This window comes from Gavia stellata, chromosome 2 (assembly GCF_030936135.1).
Source record: "Gavia stellata isolate bGavSte3 chromosome 2, bGavSte3.hap2, whole genome shotgun sequence".
Lineage (NCBI taxonomy): Eukaryota > Metazoa > Chordata > Aves > Gaviiformes > Gaviidae > Gavia > Gavia stellata.
In genome coordinates this window covers 14238407-14259166 of record NC_082595.1, presented here as the reverse complement: position 1 = coordinate 14259166, position 20760 = coordinate 14238407, and the positions used below count along the sequence as shown (strand labels likewise).

The 20760-nt window shown below is 38.3% G+C and overlaps 1 protein-coding gene across 2 annotated transcripts in view; it reads left to right on the top strand.

Moving 5' to 3' along the window:
- The window catches only part of LRPPRC (leucine rich pentatricopeptide repeat containing), a 93049-nt gene extending 82411 nt beyond the window's left edge, over positions 1-10638 (top strand). For both annotated transcript variants that reach the window (XM_059834563.1, XM_059834557.1), the window contains exons 33-38: positions 412-551; positions 714-829; positions 3782-3853; positions 5356-5440; positions 9061-9203; positions 10511-10638. In XM_059834563.1, coding sequence (XP_059690546.1) covers positions 412-551; positions 714-829; positions 3782-3853; positions 5356-5440; positions 9061-9203; positions 10511-10564 — 610 coding nt within the window. In that variant the 3' untranslated portion in view covers positions 10565-10638. The remainder of the gene's footprint in view (positions 1-411; positions 552-713; positions 830-3781; positions 3854-5355; positions 5441-9060; positions 9204-10510) is intronic.
- Positions 10639-20760: the final 10122 nt, after the last annotated feature.

Here is a 20760-nt window from a genome sequence, read left to right as displayed (position 1 = left end):
AGGCATGGGAAAAAGGTAAATAATTAATTGGATAGCATTAAAAAAAAATACTTGAGTTGCATGCATTAATTATTCAGATACTTTCTGTTAATGTTTTGCTTTTGCCTTCTAGATTTGCAGAACCCATTTTCCTAAAGCACCTAGCTGAACTCTTCCTTAATGAGGAAAAAAGTGTGTCAAAATTACTTATGTTTTGTACAGGTCAAAGGTCTTTAAAAAATGTTACGGGTTAATTTATTCATTCCGTCATAAATGGTTTCACTTTTACAATATCTGAATGATGTCATAGATACTCAACCATTCCTGGGAAATATAACCTTAATGTAGAAAACAAAAACTTTGACATAATTGCTTCTTTAGGTTTAGAAATCTTGATTTCAGAAACTAAGCCAGTTCAATCTCTTTCCCTAGCAATGACCTTGATGCTGCCGTGGAATACCTTGAGCCTCTGCTTATCTCTAGTGCACAGAATCCTAATCAAGCTGTCAGAAATATTTCCTATTTGTTAAGAAAGGTGTCTGAGGAAGGATTAGAACCAGCCTTGGAAAAATGTAAGTTAATTGCAATGATATTTAAATATTCTGACTAGACAGAGGTGTTATGAAAGAGCTATTGCATGTAAAACCTGCTCAGTCAGCATAAATCATGCCAGTGAAGTTTGCAAAAGTGGCTTTTCAATCAAAGGTTTTCCTTATGTACCCATCATTTTGCAGTTGGTGCGATGGCAGAACGACTGGCCACTCAGTTTGGAATTTACAGACCTGTCACAGATCTTTTCCTTCAGTATGTCAGTGCAGACAGAGTGGATGATGCCAGATCACTGATACAGGTAATGACATAACAAGAGAGGTACAGAAATGCTTAGAGCTCTTCAAAGGTTAACTGAGAAATTGTCAGAAAGAGGTGTTGTATAGCATAGGCTAGTACTAGTATGCTTTTGAATTACAGTGTGCGTAGCACTAGCACAGTTTAGACTTTTCCAAACCATGAGCTAGTACTCTAGTACTAATAGTAGTAGTGGGTGCTGGAGTCGGAAGTTTTTTTGTCTTCTAACAACCTGAAGGAAATAAAGGAAGACTTGTATATTGCTTGAAATTCCATCCAAAGAAAATACTCTTTTATAAGTTTTCTGTTAGACAGCAGTTACTTCATGCAAACCATCTCCTTGCAACTTCTGACATCATTTCTTAAGTGGTGTAAACATAATACCTTACAGCTGTACAGTTTGCCAACCAGAAGCAGGCAACATTTGCTTTTCGTGGACCTTCTTTCACTTGGGTGCTATAATATTGTATATGCTGTATTCAAGGTTTATTAAGTGCTGAATTTACTTTCTGTTCACTTGAGTGTCACAGATGCATTAAAAGACAAATGCGGGTCTCTGGGCCACAGTCTCAGCTAAGTTAGCGATCTTCAAGGAATGAGACAGCCGCATTCGTGCCATTTGTACAGAGCTAAAGACAAAGCCAAGCCAGAGGTGGGATGAACTGTGGGTGATGGGAGCTGCTGCTGGCAGTGTGCACAACCAGGCTCCGTCAGGGAGCCTCGTCCCAGCAGGTGGCAGTCCAGCAGTCATGCCCATTCTGCAGATTGTTCTGTGTGCATAGGCTCCTGCCTCAAATTGAGGCCTCGTAACATCTCCTGGGAATGCATGCTACTCATTCACCACTTCCTCAGTGTTTTAAACTGTTAAAGAAAAAGCTCTGCTTCATCCATCAGATGTCTTATGATATTCCAAGACCATTTTTTGAGAAGAATGCATACCAACAAATGTGTTCAGTTATTTCTGCTGTAGTGTGAGGTGTATTATTGGTATATTCCCTGCTCTGGAATACTACTTTGTTTATTGCATTGCCTAACAGGTCAAGTATTAAATTAGAAGGATACTACAATTTTGATATAACACCCTTTTGCTATATAGCATGAAACATCAAAATGCAAAAAAACCCCTCAGGTTATTTTACTCTTCCTGATTTTTTGATTGCTCTTTGATTGAAATGAATGAAATTGAATGAATGAATGGAAATCAGTCATGATTTCTTGCTTTTGTGAAGATAGGGGATTTTGCATTTTTAAGTAAAATCTTAATGTTCTTAAAATTTTTCAAAACATGACATAATTTCCATTCGTATATTCCTAAAACTTCTTATTACAACAGCATTCAACTCTTGGAATTAAATTCATGGCTCTATGTCATACTTGAAATAACATTGTATATGTTATATCTTGGGGGAGCATTTTAAAATATTTCATGTTAGGTGGACATTCACAGATAAGCTTGAGTTGAAATTTCTGTGTATATGAGAAAATCTGTTTTTTATATGGTGCAGGAAAAACTTTTGTGTTAAAGATACTTGACTGCTATTGTGGATCAAGTATTCTGCTAATAGGTAACTAGAAGACAGTAATAATCACTGTCCTTTGTTTCCTTGAAAAGTAAACCACAATATAAATGAATTATTTTGCTTGTAATAATCTGAAATATTAGTATACATGTGGAGAATCCTTGCTTTCAAAAATCCATCTAAGAGTCTATTTAAAAGTTCAAGAAACAGTGTCTTTTGTACTGTCTGGAGGGAGAACGCTTTTACTGACGAAAGTCAAAAGGGGTTTGATATTCCAGCATGAAAGGGGGCTGTGGAAAACATTTCTCCAACTAGACTGTCTCTTTCCTCTCAGAGCATCCTTATTTCTTATACTGACAGTAGGTGAGAATGGCTGGAATCAGTAAATAAAATGTCGCAAGTTTCTCCCATGGATATTTTGCCTCTGTTTATCACCATAAAGCAATTTTTTGTCAGAACACTATGGGTACATTTTTGTCTCAGTTTGCCTGATGGAATGAGGCTTCACACCTTTTCACCTGGACCTTAAAGAGCTTGTCAAACCTTATTACACATACAGTACATTCATAATGACATAAACCAAAATTTCTTGTTTGCATATGTCTGAAATACTAATTGAATGTAGTAAATTCATGGTATGTGTATTTTTATATGCACACTATTCTCTTCTTCCTGTGCATTTTGGTACTGATAAAATATCTTGCAGCTGGTAAAAAGCACTGTGCATTGTAAGAATTTTAAGACTGACACCTTTGAGGAACATACACTAAAATATTGTCTTGTATATTTTATTTTGCCCTTGTTTGTAAAATAAGATAGATTTTTGATTTATCTGGTCTGCCTCAAACTTTTTTAAGTTCAACTTCTCTCTCTCTCTCAAACACTGTCTATTGCAGTGAAAGCCTTTTATAAAATAGAGAGATTGAAATCAGTCCTTTGTATGCATAAGTGTAGGTAATTATACTTTAAAGAGAACTTGCTTTGTACATTTTAATTTTTATAAAGAAACGAGCAGTTATCTCCCTGACACCTTATTAAATGTATAATTAACCTTATGATCCCTAGCTCACTTGTGAATGCTTGGCAGTATAATTGGAGAGGAATAGTGTTTCTCTTTTTCATTCGTTTGCAGTCCTAAACCTCGTTTTTGTGGTATGTTGAAGTATTAGTTTAATTCTTTCCCCTTTTGTTTTAAACAAACTTTATACCTATCATTTTAAAAACAATCTGTACCAAAAGGGTGCATGAAATGAACTTGTTTCCTATGTTCAGTGGTGGTTGGTTTTTTTCAAACTAGTGGTCAATTATTTACCTTGTAAATAGGTATTATATTAGTATATTATTTTAAACATCTTTAATTGGAAATTTTCACCTTAGTAGTTTTGTTTATCACTAATCTACTTGCAAATGCTACATTAATTATTTCTTTTTTTTAGAGGTGTGGTGCATTAGTTGAGAAGAGAACTTTAATGAGTTTTATGGCTAGATCAGCATCTAAACCTGGACAGGTATAATATATTTTCATGTATATCATTGTATATGTAGCAAAATACTATTTCATCTATCTTTGCAGAAGTGTTTTGAATCTTGAACTTCACAGTGATGGATTTATCAGGTTTCTTGGGGAGGAGGGAGGTTAATTTGCAGAGCTGGTTACATTTAAAGGAACAGTTTACTCTATGGTGCATGGTGGAAAGGAGGGGGTAGTTAATATTCTTCTATTGTTTCAGTAAATTCCTCCATTTTTGTTGTCATACTTTATATCCTACAAACACTGTGCTTTAAATGTTTTACTGCACTATCCAGTTCAGTATCACAACCTGGAAGTACTTATTTTGTTGGCTACATTGTATGAATACAAATGCAAGTTAAAACCTCAGCACCTCTCTAATGATAAAATGCCTCTATGTTTACATTAAGAGGTACATTTCATATTACTTGTTACAGTGCTTTGAGCATGTATCTAGTTTGAGCATCTGTTTAGATTCCTGGCTTTGTGCTCATTTCTGATAATTTGAAATCCTCTCATTTATGTGCCTGCTCTACTTCTGTCCCTCCCTTCTCATATACCCCCCTCAAAGTAAAAAAACCAACCCCAAATCAACAAACAAACAAAACCACCAAAAAACAAACAAACAAAACACACACACCCCCCAAACCCAACACTGAACAACAACAAAAACAACCCCAGCACACACACATGCATGCAAAAACACATTGATTTCTCTTTCGCAGAGGAGCAGCATCGGGAGGCAGTTATTACACAAACTAGAAAAATACTTTTCAAATGAGGGGAAAATGCACATTTGTGTTTTGTTGAAATTGCTGTTAAATACTCATAGAATAAAAGTTCTTCTGTTGAAGTGATGATGATAAATATGATAATGATAAGCACAATCTTTTGGTGTTTGTAGAAGAAATTAATTCTGAAATTTTCTAGCTTTCCAAGCTGAAATTTTAGTAACATAAGAAGTTAGTAGTATGTGATAAAGATGTTATTAATTTCTATAAACTTTTTTTAATTCAAGACCTGAGGGGTTTTGAAACTGGAATCAGAGGTGGAGGGAGATTCCAAATTTAAGCACATTAGTTAGTGATCGAACTTCTTTTAAGCACTGGTCATAGCTACTATTGACCTCTAGGTCAGTGAAGGCTGCTGGGTGGTTTGCATTTTTTTAAATTGGTTGAAATCCTGACATATTAATACATGAATTGCTTCCTTCAAAAGAAATTGAGAAACTAATGTTTAGGCTTCTTGAATATGGGTTTTAGTTGGGTATTTTGTTTGTTTTATTTTGTGCCTGATTTCTTTGACTATTTCTTACCTGCATGTGCAATTTTGGGAAGTAAGTTATTATATCTACTTTGAGTTGCACAGTCCATTCCTTGTTATCAGTACAGTTCATATCACTTAGAATAATTATTTCAGATCTTCTAACTTTGGCAATTTTATTTTGTTTTTTAAGATTTGAAGTTAATGCTTTTTTTGTCTGTGCATTAAATTTCATAGGCAAAGAAGATTGAGACACTTCTAGAACTGATTCCTGAGCATCTAGATACAGAAATTGCGTACCGTTACCTCATGAGATGTTACGGTAATTTACTCTCCTTGGAATAGTTTTTTAGTAAGAACTCTTGAGACATTCAGAAATGTCATGGAAACCCTTAGAAAGGGGAGTAGGGTCTACTCTGTGTAACTTGCTTTACAGTTTGAGCCACAAAGAGGTGGGGGGTTTGTCTGGGGTTTTTGCTTAAGTCTGTTCGGTCTGTATACTATCCTAGCTATTAGGTTGGAAAAGCAACCAACTGACCCTAGCCTTGAATCCTTTACAAAAGGAGCTGTATTAGATGAAGGGATACTGCTACAATAGAGGCTAAGTAGGAGCTTCGTCAAATAAAAAAGAAGCCAACCTAACCGATGGAGAGAAATACTGTAGAAGTGAATGGCTTTTAAAATTAATCTAGCTTTTTTCCCCAAAACATGTAATAAGTATATTGGTTCCTTTTATGTGTGTGTTTCAAAATCGTGAGTGATTAGTTATGTCGGTAATGTGCAAGGACCTTATTGTTACTAGTGTAGATTCTTTATACTTGTTTTAATTTAGCCAAAGTTAATACTCCCAATGCCTTCATTTGGATTTACCTAAATAGTTGAAGTGCTAATCAGTTCTCTTAATAGTTGAAGTCAGAGAGGACCAGCTCTAAAAAATCAAGTTGCTTATTTAAATATGTTTATTTGCAACACTCACTCTTGAAAAACCAGGACATATAGCCCCTGTGTCAACACTCAGTTGGAAGCTTGCGTCTCTGTGCTGTAGTGTCCTTTGCCTTGTGTACTCTGATATGGTCCTGCAGTTTTATTACAAGGAGTAAATACTCTTCACACATGTATTACAAGCAAAAAGATATAATGACAGAAGCCCTTGTGCTCCAGTCTATCACAGAGAAGATAAATAGGAATAATTAAGTAAAACACTTCCAACCCAAATCCAAGGTATGGTGTTAAAGGAATACAAACTTCACTGTATTGGAATCACCTTGTAGAAGTTGTCATGATGTAATAGCTAACTTAGAAAATTCACTTGCTTAGTAATGTTCAAAACAGCAATCACTACCAAAATCGGTTAGCCCCATACTTTCATTCGCAGCAGGGTAAGTTTTCTGACATGTTTTTATAAAACAAAAAACCCACCCTTTTGTCACCAGCCCCTTATTTACTGCTTTACACTATCATTAGCCCTTTACTGCTTTTACCTCAGTAAAAATTCCAAAAGTGAACTAATTAATTTTTTAATTTCATAAAGAGATTGCAGAGAATCAATCACTTGCTCTATTATACCTAAAACAGTGATTAAAGTGTATTCAATATGTGAAGCAGTACTGTGTGTGAAGAGATGGTTGCTGTAGTTTCTTCAGGCAGAGATGTAGCTGGCTCATAGCAAGTTCTAGAGGAGACATTCAATACTCTCATGAAGAATTCTAAAAGCTGTTCCCAGGTTATTCTGTACAAGCATCTCACCTGTATGAGACATCAATTCCACTCCTGTATCAGGTAGAAGAGTGCACATCAGTTACTTGACCCACTTTACCGGGCCTGGGCTGGATGAGTCGTACTAGGATATCTTTGTGTTTTCTATTGCATCTTTCTGTTTTAAGGAAGTAAGGTGTTGTCCTACTCTTAGGATATTGAGGGGCATTTACTATATTATGTCCCCATCATGTATAATATGTACAGACCTGTATGCATGAAGAGCAATTTACCTACCTCTTCCCCTCATCCCTTCTCTTCCATTTTTGATACTTTCTGCAGCAGTGAGTATGTTAGTTCCATTTGGCTGTTACAATGATCATCAGCAAAATATTTAGCACAATTGAAATTTAGAAGGCTGTGCTTTGGTTGTGTTCTAGCCAAGAGGGCTAGGAATAAGATCTTGTATTGAAAAGATTTGATTTTTATTTTTTCGTTTCACAGTTAGTAAGTTTTAAAACACGATTTTTCATGTTTGGGCCAAGTCTAACCTTGTAGTATCATCATTTTCTTTGAGAACAAATGATTCTCCTGTCAGGCCCATTGTTATTTTTAATTCATTAGAAAGGGGAATGAAAGCTAAGAGTGCTATTACTACAATTGTTTACTGTTGCTACTTATCAAAATAAATGGACAAATAAAACTATAGTTGTTTATGTGTTTAGCAAAGAGATAGTACAATATAGATCACAGCTGAAAGAAGTCTGATTGTATAGCAGACATCCATGACTGAACAAATAAAGGGACATTTACTCCTTTCCTTGTCCTGAGATATGATCCAGTGCCAGGACTAGATTTCCTTCATCTGCTGAGATATGTAATTTGTTGCTATATAGCTTCTAGAAAAAGGAAGTATATAAAATCACATTTGCATGGTCCATTAAATGCAATCTAAGTATTAGCTCCTTTTTTTTCCCATACAGTATATACATCTATTTTAAAGAAATAGAAAGATAACTATTTCTACTAGGCTTTCATTAAACCATCATTTCATGCAGTTTCTGCAGTAGCCTCCCACATGGAAAAAAGAGCTCAGCCACTTGCCAGATGTGAGTGGGAAGCTTTTTCTCATGAGAAAGGGACACAGGCTATCCATTTCTGCGTAATTAAGCTTTTTTCTTTAAGAACCATTGTTTTTGTAGCCCCTGTGGTTGTGAAGATGGTGTTTCCAAATGTGAACAAGTAAGAAACTGAGACAGCTCCCATACTGCAGGTGTTCGCATTTTCCCAGGCAACAAAATGAATTTAGTTGGACATGATGGCTTCCTTGTTGTTCACAAGGTGCTAGGAACTGTTGTACTGCTTCTGGGACCCTGAGGACAACAGTGAAACTGTCAGGGGTCACTTTAATTTCATCCTGGTGCTTCTCAAGCAAATGTCTGAGCAGCAGAAAAGTCTATTGTTAAGCATAAGCCAAGGTAGAAGGAGGAGTTTCTCCCCTCTCCCACTTCAGAGGAAGGAGAAATATACTCCACTCTTCTACAGCTAGAAGTGAAAAGTGCTTTAAATAAAGGAAGAATGGATCAGTTAGAACCTGTTGCGGGGGATGGTGCCTTTTATGGAACATCCAACAAAATGTTATTGGTTACCTAAGCAGTTAAGGTTTGTAATAGTGTTAGTGGGTCAGCAAAAATTTTCTCCTGCTCAATAGGATGAAAAGGGTCTTTCTTTGTATTCTAAAATGAGCATCTGACCTTTGTTTCCTTTGTTCCATTAGGTTATAGCTCTGAGGTAGCCAGCACCTGTAACCATAATGATATTCTGCCCTTAAGGGAATTAAATTCTGTTCTAGAGTTCTCACATGCTGAACTTGGGTGGCTTTTGTTCTAGCTTTTGTGAGGTTTTTTTATCATTTGCCTCAGAAAGAGGCATGTGGCTCCATCTCACATCCTAGAGTGGTGTCTTCTCACTGTGCACCTCCTACTCCTTTGTGGTTCCAGCACATTCTTAAAGGAATTGATCATCCAGCCTCAAATAAAAAGGAAAGCTAGAATGGCTGTATGTTCTGTTCTCTTAAGTGAATTATCAGTGGGATATGGAGAATATCCAGAATATTTGGAATATTGTGTATTAAAATATTTAGAATATGTTTTGGCAAGGAGTAGGAATGTGTGACATCATGGAAACAGGTGAAGAGAGGAACACTTAACCACTGGGGGCTTTTATGGTTTTTATTTTTTTCCACAGAATTGGATGGGGATGTTGCTTCTGTAAAGGCTGTGTATGAGAAAACAAAAGCGAAGAATATACAGCTGCACGAGCTATCTCTGAAATCTTTAGCAGCTTTTTTGAAGAAAGTAGGAGAGCCTGTCCCTTTCACTGAACCTCCTGTGAGTATTTCCTAATTAAGAAATAGATCTGCAGAATTGTGTATGTTCAATGTTAATAAAACAAATTGCATGAATAATTACATAGGGATTAGATCTCTGCAGAGACTCCTCAAAGGAGGTAATGTATGAAGTACTGAGTGTTGTAGGAGCTACAGTAATCTTGCATTGGATTTGACTTGAGGAAATAAAACCTCTTGGGGCTTACGATATTTAAAGAATCTGATCCTTATCAGGCACTCACCTACAGGTGTACCTTTATCAAATGTCCTTGGGGCATTTATCTAAGCAATGGAACTTTAAAAGGCTTATAGAATGTGTATTTCAATAACAATTAATGGGCTTTAGTTTTCATTAATTACCTGTTTTGTATCTAGTAGAGGTTGCTGCATTAGTAGGGTGGGATTTTAGAACTGTAGGAATTATTTTTCTATTGCAGCTTTGCTTCTAGCTGCCTTGCCAACAGATATATGCAACTGTGCGAATGTGTCTTCTTTGAGGGTGACAAGTGGCATGACTCTAGATCTGTCAAGACTGTAAATACTTCTTTCACATCATTCCTTTGACTAATAGTCTACTAGTACCATTTTGGCGAAGCAGACTTGAAAGACTTATATTTTCCCTCTCTAAGCAAACTGTTATTGCCATTTTCTAGCCACCTTTTTACATTTTAAAATAAGTGTTTTTTCTATAGTTCCGTAAAGACCTGATTATATGCTGTTTCTCCATATTGTTTCATGATAAAATGTGATTTTCTTTTTTCATTTTGCAAAGAATTGGAGAAAATTTTGGCATAGAATGTTTGGTTTAGCCATTCAACAGCTCTGGAGGTTTTTTCTGCAAATAATTTATAATCCGAATTTTTATTGGGACTGTGTAAATTTAAAACCTAGAATGTCTGTTTCTTACATGTAGCTAGTGAAAATAAGAGTGTTTTTTCAAAGTCACTGAAATGATTCATTTTCTGATTTCCCTGTTCAATTTTTCTGTAATGCAGCTTGGTCTTCAAAAGCGTCTCATAATTTTTTGACACAATTGCAGATTGCAGTTAAAAAGTATTTTCATTTTTAAAATGAAATTGATTATATTATTGCATTTTGTAATAGAAGCTTCATTATGCATTTTTGGCAACGTTTTCCTTTTCCTTTTATTCTGTCTCTCTAGTGTTTCTTTTAATTATACAGACTTCAATACAGATCTAGTTTTGCATGACAGAGAATAATAGATCTTGCTTTTGTCAGGACATAAGACTTTGTTCAAAATGAGTAACTTTTCAGTTGCTGAACTTGTTTATTCCACTCTATTTATAGGAGACATTCAAGTTCTACATGGAAAAGTGGAAGAAAAGATTGGAAGCATCATGAACAGACAGTCTTTTATGCTTTAGTTGTTTATGAAATTGTTTAAAAATTACACTCAATAAAAATTTAAAAAAGCATGTTGTTCTGTGTAATTTTTAATATAAATCTGTGTTTAAACAGCACTTTCCATAGCTGCAATTGATAGAAACTTTAGTTAATAGAAATGCTGTTAAAATTGCTAACAAAATATCAAGAGGCAGCTTTCTAGGCCATTTCTGTTTTTATGTATGGTCTGCTATAACCTGAACTGTATTTTGGCTCCTGTTGATTCACCAAATATGTGTATATCAAGAAAGTTGCTAAAGGGGTATGTAACTGTAACTTAAGCAAACTGTCTTATCCTTTGTTGTTCTTTGCCTGATCGATGTACTTTGGGGTGAAAGTAGAAGGGTAAAGAACATCATCTTCAGGATTCATCTGTATCTACACAGAAAATAAACACATCTTTTTTTAGATTCTTCTAAACGTACTTCTCTTGTGTTAAGTGTCTCATTAGGGCGTTCGATATTATAGGTAAAGACAAAAATACTTCTACCTTTTACACTAGCTTGTGTGTTGTAATTTTATAGCATCTTTAATTCATTCTCATAACTGTTAGTCCAGTTAATTCTATGGATACAAGAACTGCATATCCATTAAAACATGCCTTTTAAACAAAGCAGTGCCCATTATTTGCAGGGGTGGCAGTTGTTTACTTGCTGGGAGACTGGTGGGCCTGATTTAATTGTGTAAATGTGAGAGTAAACATACTCTGATGTGAAGTTTTACAGTCCAGAGTTGTGGGATCATGAAAATAAGACAGTTACAAATTACAAAGATGAAAGAATACATAGAAAATACATCTATTATCTTTGTCAGTAATGATGGAAACTCAGAAATGCGCGCCTTGGTATAACAAATGGAATACGGTGCCTATGCAGTACTTCAAACAGGTTTTAATGAAACGAAAGCTTGTTTCTGTGCTTTTAACTTTGTTGATTGATCTTTACGTTTTCAGTTAGTTAACCTTATCTTTCTTAATTTTTCCCACATAGGCAACACTGTGGTAATTAAAAATTCACGTGTGCGCACAAGGTTTTGCCAAAATTTTGAAAAACTTGTACAGTAATCTGTGTCAAAGTTGGGAAGAAATTGGGACCAAATGTTTCCAAGTAAAATTTCCAATTCATTAGCTAGCTAGTATATTTATAAATACACAGAAAATTCCTGCTGTCCTCAAAAAATGAGGCATAACTAACTAATCAGGGGCTGAGGCGAGTGGTAAATCTTGTTTTCCAAATGACTGTATGAATCCTAGCTGTGTCTGCTCCATTGGTGGTGTGGTTTTATGATGACCTTCGTTACTTCATGAGCTTACGCTCGACAACTTACTGCATCTACATGGCTCTAACTGTCTGGCACCCTTTGTTCCTGGGTTGTCAAGATAAGGCATTAACATTTGAAATGTCTTTCATAGCTTAATGGTTGTGTGCCTTATCTGAAAGCAAGCCTAGGCAGTACTCAGTTTAGTTCATTTCACAAATGGAGGTGTTTCTTTTTTCTAAAGCTACAGCTGCATTACATGTGTTTTGGTGTAATAGCAGCATAATTGAAGACTGTGTCAACTTGTTGGCAACCCTTTCTCTAGTGCCGCAGCTCTTGTCATTAGAGGTCATCTCATGAATCTGTTTCACAGTGGTAGCAGTGTTCCAGTGAGCGGAGTCACGTCTGAGCGTAACTGGGGGCAGTGGGACCTGTATGCTTTTTGAGCTAAGCTAACACATAGGCTGGGGAAGTGAATGAGTATTACTTGAAGCAAACACCAGGTCATCCCAGAGGAAGTTAACAGCAGATCTGTAGATTTGAGCTACCTTTTTGACCAGGAGGTGGAACCCTGTGTGGCCGTGGACCAGGTGCAATTGACTGTCAGGTGCTGCATCTCATCAGTTCTGTGCTGTGGTACTGGGCAGGTTGTGTTTGCTGGCTGAGGGGTCTTCTGAGGCAGAAAAGCAGCACACAGGGCCACAGCCAGGTGCATGGCAGCCTGTTGCTAGTGCCCATGCATGAGGTCTGCAGGATTAATACCAGTTAGCACCTACACAATTTTCTTCTAACTTGCTTGACTTGAACTCTAACAGAAGAATGCCCTATAATTTTATAGCTGCAATTGTGGAAATGGAAAGTAAATTTGATAGCCTGTAACTGAAGAATATCAATTAAATTGTATTCAGCTCTGAAATTGCGTTTTGAGTGGCCTCACGGAAAGCTGTGGGCTGAACAAGCCGGCTGCTGAGCCGATCCGACATCAGTGAGGCACTGCAGGAGCATGAGACCAAACAGTACCAGGGTTTCGTGGCAGCAATGACACGGTCATGGGTGAAGGTGCACGCTGACCGCTTGGGATCACGTTGCAATAGCCCTGGCCCATGGAGCCTTGTGGCAGAGAGGGGAAAGCAGAGATTATTCAAAGGATAGGGAAAGGCTGCCATTGTGTGATAATATTTCTGCTTTTCTCTTCTAGTAAATGTTTTGTGTACAATTAGGGAATGATTACAGGAGTGCAGTCTCTCCTGTCTTTACAATGTGGGACAGTGAGGGATTTGTGCCACTCTGGGACACAGTCATCTCAGTCTGAAACAAGGTTATACTGGGAAGGTTTTGCAGAATCGGCATTTGTGCCGACTTGTCTATAATATGCTTGAAATGATAATATTTCTCGTGCATTGGTGTGCTGAGACTCAGACATTTCAAGCATGAAGAAAAACGCAGTTTAGAAGGTTAGCATTTCTTCACCAAATAAGTAGGCAGTTCTATTATTTATTTCTTCGTATTCAAAGAAAGAGCTGTAAGATGACAAAATGCAGAATGGCAGTCTTGCAAACTTGTCACGGTGATTTATTAGTCCAGATACCAAATGTACTCTGTCATACTGACTATAGCACTTACCCCTTTAAAGCAGAAAAGAATTATTTGCCACTGGCTAGTGGGTAACCGGGATTGTGCAAGATCCAGACCAGGTGCGGTGCCTGTGAGATAGGGGTGCGCTTTTCCAGAGGCCTCCGTGGGAAGCTGAGAGTGTGCTGACATGAAATGACCTGACGTATTACTGTAAAAAGCAAATTGTGTGAGCGTATATGTGTTTGCATAATAGTGTGTCTTGATTGGGGTTGAGAGGACTGGAAAAAGCTTGCTGCTTGAATTGAGGTGACTTAATCTTACTTCCGTGCCCTGTGCCACATTATGGATTCGCCTCTTTCCCCCCACTCCTCTTGAGGTAGGGGCAGGAGGAGGGTGATTTTTAGTTTTTGAGCCCAATATGGAAACAGTTTCCTTGTTAACTCCCAATATGTTATTTTGCGGCTTGATAATTACATGCTGTAGTTCTATCCTTATCTACTAAAACCATTCAACTGATTGTCTCCTGAGACCCTTTTCTATAGCAAGAAACGTACCTTGGTAGGTTAGGAGCTGTTTTCAGGTACATATTAAGAAAGTCAGCTGTTGAAAATGGAGTAGCTGAATAGATTGTGTCTTTGGCAGTGGCAGCTCAGAAGGTTTTTATAGATTGAATGCTTGAGTCAGCAGAATTCCAGCTGCAGTTTTCAGTAACGAGGGAGGATCGTAACAGTGAAGGTAGGATCATGAGTACACATATTGACAGAGAAACAGACTGGAAGCGTGTTCACCACAGTACTACTGTATCTATTGCTTTTCTCAAAGGTGTGATGCTTCCGGACTGTCCAGGAACACAGCAGAGGAGAAAGTGGCAGAAGTGATGGATGTTGACCAGGAGGTTTTGCTGTTCAATGTGAGAAATCTGTCAGCATCTAGAAGGGATCTCCAATTTCCTGCACCAGTATATTGTTGCTTTAAAGGTGAAAAAAGTGAGCCTGTAAGAAAAAGCTGAGACTGTCATTGAATTCAGCCACCTTTAGTAAAGATTTCTCTGCTTTTCTTAAAATCCTCATAATTGCTGTGTAAAGTCAACTGCAAAAAGGTTTTTCCTTTCCAGAATGGCTGCAGCCTTTGGTGGTTTGCTAGTACTTCTGTGAATCAATAATCAAAGGAAACCCAATATCCTTTTAAGTTAGTGGCTCCAACTGAGACTGTAATGTAATCCAAGGGCAGATCCTTGGCTACAGGAGCAAAGGTCTGGGTTTCCCATTAGGTATGAAAATAAGAGCAGATATGGAAATTTGAGGTTTTGAGTTTTCTCTACTGTTTCCTGTCATTAAGAAAATGAGATAACAGGAACTGTCTTAGGCCGTGCCTGCTATAGACGGTGGTTCCACACTGATTTACTTTCAGATAAAACTATTAATGCAAGGTTTCTCTTCTGATACTCTTAAACCTCTCTATTACAATTGGCTAATGCTTCACAATTTCTCTTGTGATTACCCTTATAATACTGTGATAAAGCAGTGGTATCTATAGAATTGCTATTGGATGCAGCAGTAGCTTCAAACCTCTTGGTAGTTCTGTGTTTCTCGTAGTTACTTCACTCAGCTTTAAGTGCCAATGAACCCAAGGTTCAGAACGCAACAAACATCAGTGTCTCACAGTGAAAGTGATGAGTCTGGAAAACTAGCAGCAATTTTAATTCTTGGTTTTGCAAGTAGTTTGCATCTGCTGTTCTTCACATACACGGTGAGAACAGGGCAAATCTGAAAAGTGGAGTTCAGGGAAGAATTGTCGATAGCGGAGGTGAATCTTCAGGGGAGGAGAGGAGGGTGGACTTTTAGATAGAAAAGAGTTTGGGCTGGAGCGAAAGCAGGGGGGGTGTGGACAGGACGACATTGGCCTGGCCAACCTCCTTTGAGGTTGTTGAAGGCTCTGAAAGGCTGTTTTGCTGGGTGCTGGATTTTTATTTATGGGAGAGGTGCTATGAAGAGTGGCTGCCAAAATACAGGATCGCCGCAGAGGAGCTCTGAAGGGATTGGAAGTACTGGGAAAATACCTAGGTGGGAAGTGTGAGTGTTGGTGTTGTGGGTGGCAGTAAGAAGACAAAAGCTAGCAGCTTCAGCGTGATGCCTTTGGCCTGGTTGGATTGGGAGTGAATGGCCGTGAGGGGAAGGAGCAGCCCTCAACTTGCTGGCATTCGAGGTCGATGACACACTGCCATGGATCTTTGCCTTTCTCATGGCTCCCACTGTCTCCTCCTCAACCACTTCTCCATGAGGTTCACTGGAGAAGAAAGTGGTGGCAGCAGCAAGGGCTGCTAAGGGTCATTTGGCTGCTAAGCCCAACTCAATGAAGGAAGAGGCTGTGGATGACTGCTCAGAGCTGCTGAGCCAAGCCTGGTCCTCTCATGCCTTTCCACCATGGGGAGTCATGATGGTACTAGCCCTGTAATTACATCTGGGTAACTGAAGGAACAGAAGCATCGCTGCATGCCAAAAATCCCAAAGGAAGTTTGTTCCAGCAGCAACCTCTTAAACCTCACACTTCCCAAATTTGAAAGCAGCTGTAGGCACAAGTGTGTTGTTAGTGTAATTTAGGGTGGTTCTAAAGATGAGTCTGCATACAGGCGAGTGCTTAGCATTGGGGCTGTTACGATTTCTTTGCATGTTCTGATACGGAAGTTGCAGCCTGAGGGGAGGCTGCAACCAAAGCAACTGTGTTAGGTTGCTGAGCCCACTACCAAGCCATACTCTGAAAAGCTTTCTGCCTGAACAAAAAATAAATCAAGCAATTGCCCTTGTTCCTTGAAGAGTTTTCTGGGATTTCCCTCTGATTAGTTTAGCTAGTAGCTTGAACAGTTCACACGTGAAGGTTAGCTCAACTGTAAATCTTGATCATCTCTAGCACTTGTCCATTTTTAGGGCCCTCGGAACCCTTTGTAAATAAAATTACACTCTAAAAATTGGAAATATGATAGAAAGTGTATGCTCATTGGAAAATCCATTAGGAGACATATATCTGTAGACTTTGCTGAAACGAGGTTTTTGCTTTCCCCCATGGTTTTGTTGACTCAGCCTGTATTTCAAACATTAACGTTCAAAGTGAGAGAGCTAGTAATATCATGTGTCACACCTGGTTAACTGTTGAGCATTCCAGGGAGGAGGAAGAAAACTTGATCAGTGTAATAGCTGAAAATAAATATATATATGTTAAATTATTTTTTTTAAAAAAACACTTTCGTTCTCCATCTTTTTTATAGTTTTAATGACACTGTCTTTTTCATCATCTATAGTACATATAAAATTGTGCTCCAATTGTTTTTATGCCTAGGAATACAATTTCTGCATTTGGGTGTCTTTCTCACTGACATCAATAACATTATAAATTTGTCTAAATTCAGCAAGTAAAAACAAGGTTGAAAACTATGTTTTATACCACTAGCTGCAGGGGGCATAAAATGACGGTAATTTGTGGCTTTACTATTGTCAGTCATGTACAAGAGGTTTTTTCCAGGGGAAATCTATCACACGCCTGGCACTGAACATACTACAAAGCTTCAAGGTGTTTTTCTAATACAGAAGGACTGAGAAATTCCCTGTGAAGTGTATAAAGCTAAATATTCATTTACCTTTCTTTTGTCTTGCTTTCAGAAGGGACAAACCAGAAACAAGCGTGTCCAAAGCGTTTGGCAGTGCTGAGCTCTGCTGTAATCAGGCAGCGTTCTTTTCTAGGTGACACTAATACTTGGATAAAATGCTTTTTTACGTGATTACTAGTAGGAGTTGTGGGTACAGGGGGAAGGCAGGAAAGCGGGTATAGCATGCGATGTGAACGACCAGAGCCACTGTGCACAGAATTACTGCAGGAGTGGTGGGAGGGTGCCAGCTTCTTGACTGTTCTTGCTGGCCTGAAATGCCCCTGCAGCTGCGTGGGGGGGTGGCAACGCGTGCCTGGATTGCTAGGAATTGCAAGCCAAAAACTTTATTAAATGATTGTATTAAGGGGATGCGAAAAGAGCAAAAGAAGTTGTTGGTGCTCTACTTTTCTCAGCAGAGGTCAGAGTCTCCTGGGGTGATGGCTGCCATAGGTTTGACCTCTGACTTGCCTGCCTGGAAATGTAATGACTGCCTTGTGTAAGGTAACATCCTGCAGCTGGAGGCAGCTAATTAGGGCAGCATGTGTCCTGTTTTTCAAAGTTTTCAGTTTGTGCAGCACATTTTGTTGCTGCCTGCTTTGAACTCCATTTTTTGGCTTTGTGCCTTTCTACAATTAGTTGAAGCACTGCTGCAAGGTGATTAGCTATTTTTAACTAAGAGTAATAGAAGATTTGGATGTTTGTTGAAAAGCAATCATTAAGATAATACTCGGTTCTTTTAGGGCATTCTTCTCAGCATTGTGACTTGCATCACGAGAAGGAAGATGTTTACTTGTGTCAGGGAGGAGCTGCTGGTGGAGGCTGGACTGGCATAGCAGAGGAGCTACTTTTTAAATTTTCTTTGGGTTTTCTTGATGAAACATGAAGTCTTTTTTATTCTAAGAAAGTTTCTGTTGTTGTTTTCTAAACTCTTCCCCCAGTCCCCAGGAAATGAAAGTGAGCAAAGGGGTACTGTCTTGAAGAGTGATGATGTTAACTTAACTAGGATGGTTGTATATCATCACGAGGCTCTGTATGTTTTGTTTTTGACTGTTTGTGAACGTTCATAGATTTCCAATTGCTATTCATTTGCCTGAAAAATTAGTACTGAAGTAGTATATGACTATCTTGTAGACTAATTTGCTTGTGTACAAAATTTTTTTTTTTTTTGAGGCAAGTGGCATTGTTTGTTTACTCACCATATGGCTTCTGGCCAGTACTTTTAACATTTATGCCTCTAAACCCACTTGTTAAACATGAAAAATTAAGGTGAGGCAGAAACAGTACTGAGATATGCTAGGAATCTTAGCCAAATCTGATTAGATGCCTAAAAAGGAGCAAAAGATCCAAATGTGTTGTTGATGGGAGATGCTGGTTCTGGAGCCCTGATGTGAAGGTTGAGGAGGTCAGTTAAGTTGCAGTTTCTCAGCACTGGAAGCATTAAAAGTATCAAATTGTGACCGTGAAAGCAAAATAATGCTGGCAAAATGTGCAATTCAAAATAACCATAAATTTGATTTAATGACAAAATAAACATCAACAAACAGTTTTATTAATTATATAAATTGGCAACAGCACTTTAATAAATTATGGATCTGAATTGCTTTTTAAATATTCCCTGAAAAAAAATTGTGAGCTATTATAAGCATTATAGTTGTGTGTGTATATACACATGTATGTAATCTATTCATGCAGATACCTCTACATATACATATTAATATGAGTGCACACACATTATATATATATGCTTTTTAAAGATCATCAGTTCTTAAAAGGGTTAAGCAGTTTTAAAATTACCTCAACCCACTGCTTAAACATTGTTGCCTTAATTAATAGCTGCTAGCATATGAAGGGCTTGTCTTGGCTCTCAGAGTATAAAAAAAAGAAGCAGCATGTCACAGAGCTCCATGTACACTGTTTCTTGTCTACTGCCATTAAAATTAATCATTGTGGCTAAAACCTGAAAGGTTTGTTATTTCTGGTACAAATGGACATATCAACACCTGTAATTTCTTACCCGTAGAATCTCCTTGCGTAGCATATTGTCTGTGGGGTTTTTTTAAAGGAATTTTCATGGGGTTTTTTTTTTTTAGTAAAAAAGGATGGCTATTGATATTTGTTATTGATTTAGCATTTCTGAATGCATTTTGCAATGAACAAATATAGGATGAAACTTCCAACAGTTACTTATTAATTTAGCTTAGCCAGGGTGAATGCTAGTCCCTTCCAAATGCCGAGTTAAAAGTATTTTGGAAGACTGCCACTACCTGTGAGCCAATATACAAAGCAGTGTTTCTGTAATCCATTTTCCAGTGCTAATAAAGTTCTTCCCTTTTGCCAAGTGGAGAGACTGCATAAACTTGGAGTGGACATTGGGGAAGAACTTCCCGCTTCTCCCGGTGTTAAATATTTTACTTAGTAAAGGCAAATTTTTCTTATCTGTTTCTTTACAGGTAAGACAAGACCTCTGGTACATAGAAGTCTTTGTAACAAAACATAGTTCTGTTGTCCACACAGTACTTTATACTTTCCATGTAACCAACACAGATATCTTTGATTCTAAATTTGGTGAATTTTCCTTACAAATACTATTGTTGCTTGTATTTGATGTTCCTATTCCCAAATTTGATAAGTATGGAGACTAAAATCCCATAGCCTGTTGCAGTTGGGTCATGCACTGGGCAGTTCAGACAGCAGTTGTGCAAATCAGCTTGGGAACTCTACAACCAATTAAAGGTGGTGCCATTTCAAAAACAGTTTTGCACCAATTTGGTTGCCTGCAGTAGCAGGGACCATGACTTAGAGCTGAGGAGATCTTTTCCGAACCTGCCCAGGGAGGATACAGGACAGCAAAGACAGCAGTGGGTGAATCCTCGGGACGGCGGTGTTGTCGGACTGGCGGGCTGTGCTCTGCTCGAATGGCAGATCTGCCTTACCACAGTGCTGAAGTACGTAACAAACTAAACGTTGTTGTGTGTGGAATGGACAGTATGATGAGTTTTGTGCAGTGTCTTGCTTGTGATCTTCAGTCTCTGTGTTGCAATTGTTGCAGACTGCTGTAACTTTGGTTATGCTGATACAGGCAGTGCAGGAGGAGGGCAGACCAAGCTGCTGCTGACACAGGGCAATCTAAGGAAAAGGAATGGCTACTCTGAAATTTGGAAAGCAAAGCTGTGCTAAAACTAAATTATGACATTTACCGTTGGTTAGAACTCGGGGGAATATTGCTGTTCCCTTGCTAACCGCTCGTTTTTGCAGCAGCAGCTCTGCTGTGGAAGTGTGAAACCCTTCCCGCACAAAACTAACATGAAGCAGCACGCGAACATAGAGGCCAAAGCATACAGCGTGACCTGCACTGGCTGAGAGGTGCGTAATTCCCCATAAACTTGTACTATTTTTCAACTCCTGGTAGCGCGAGTGGGGCAGGTTGTGTGTCATCCACCCACTCTTCCCTGCGCTCTTCTCTGTACACAGCCCCACGGCATGCTATTGTTAGGCACGAACGCTAATTGCTGGTATTTCAAGGCTCCTATCTTCTTATTGCTAAAGCCTGTAACAATAATCACAGCCTATATTCCCCATCTGTAGGCATCAAGGAAACAAGATATGATCATAGGCAGTGTGCTAATGTAATTGTAGTATATAGAATATGAGCTTTTCCTATGTAAACACAGGCCTGGCCACA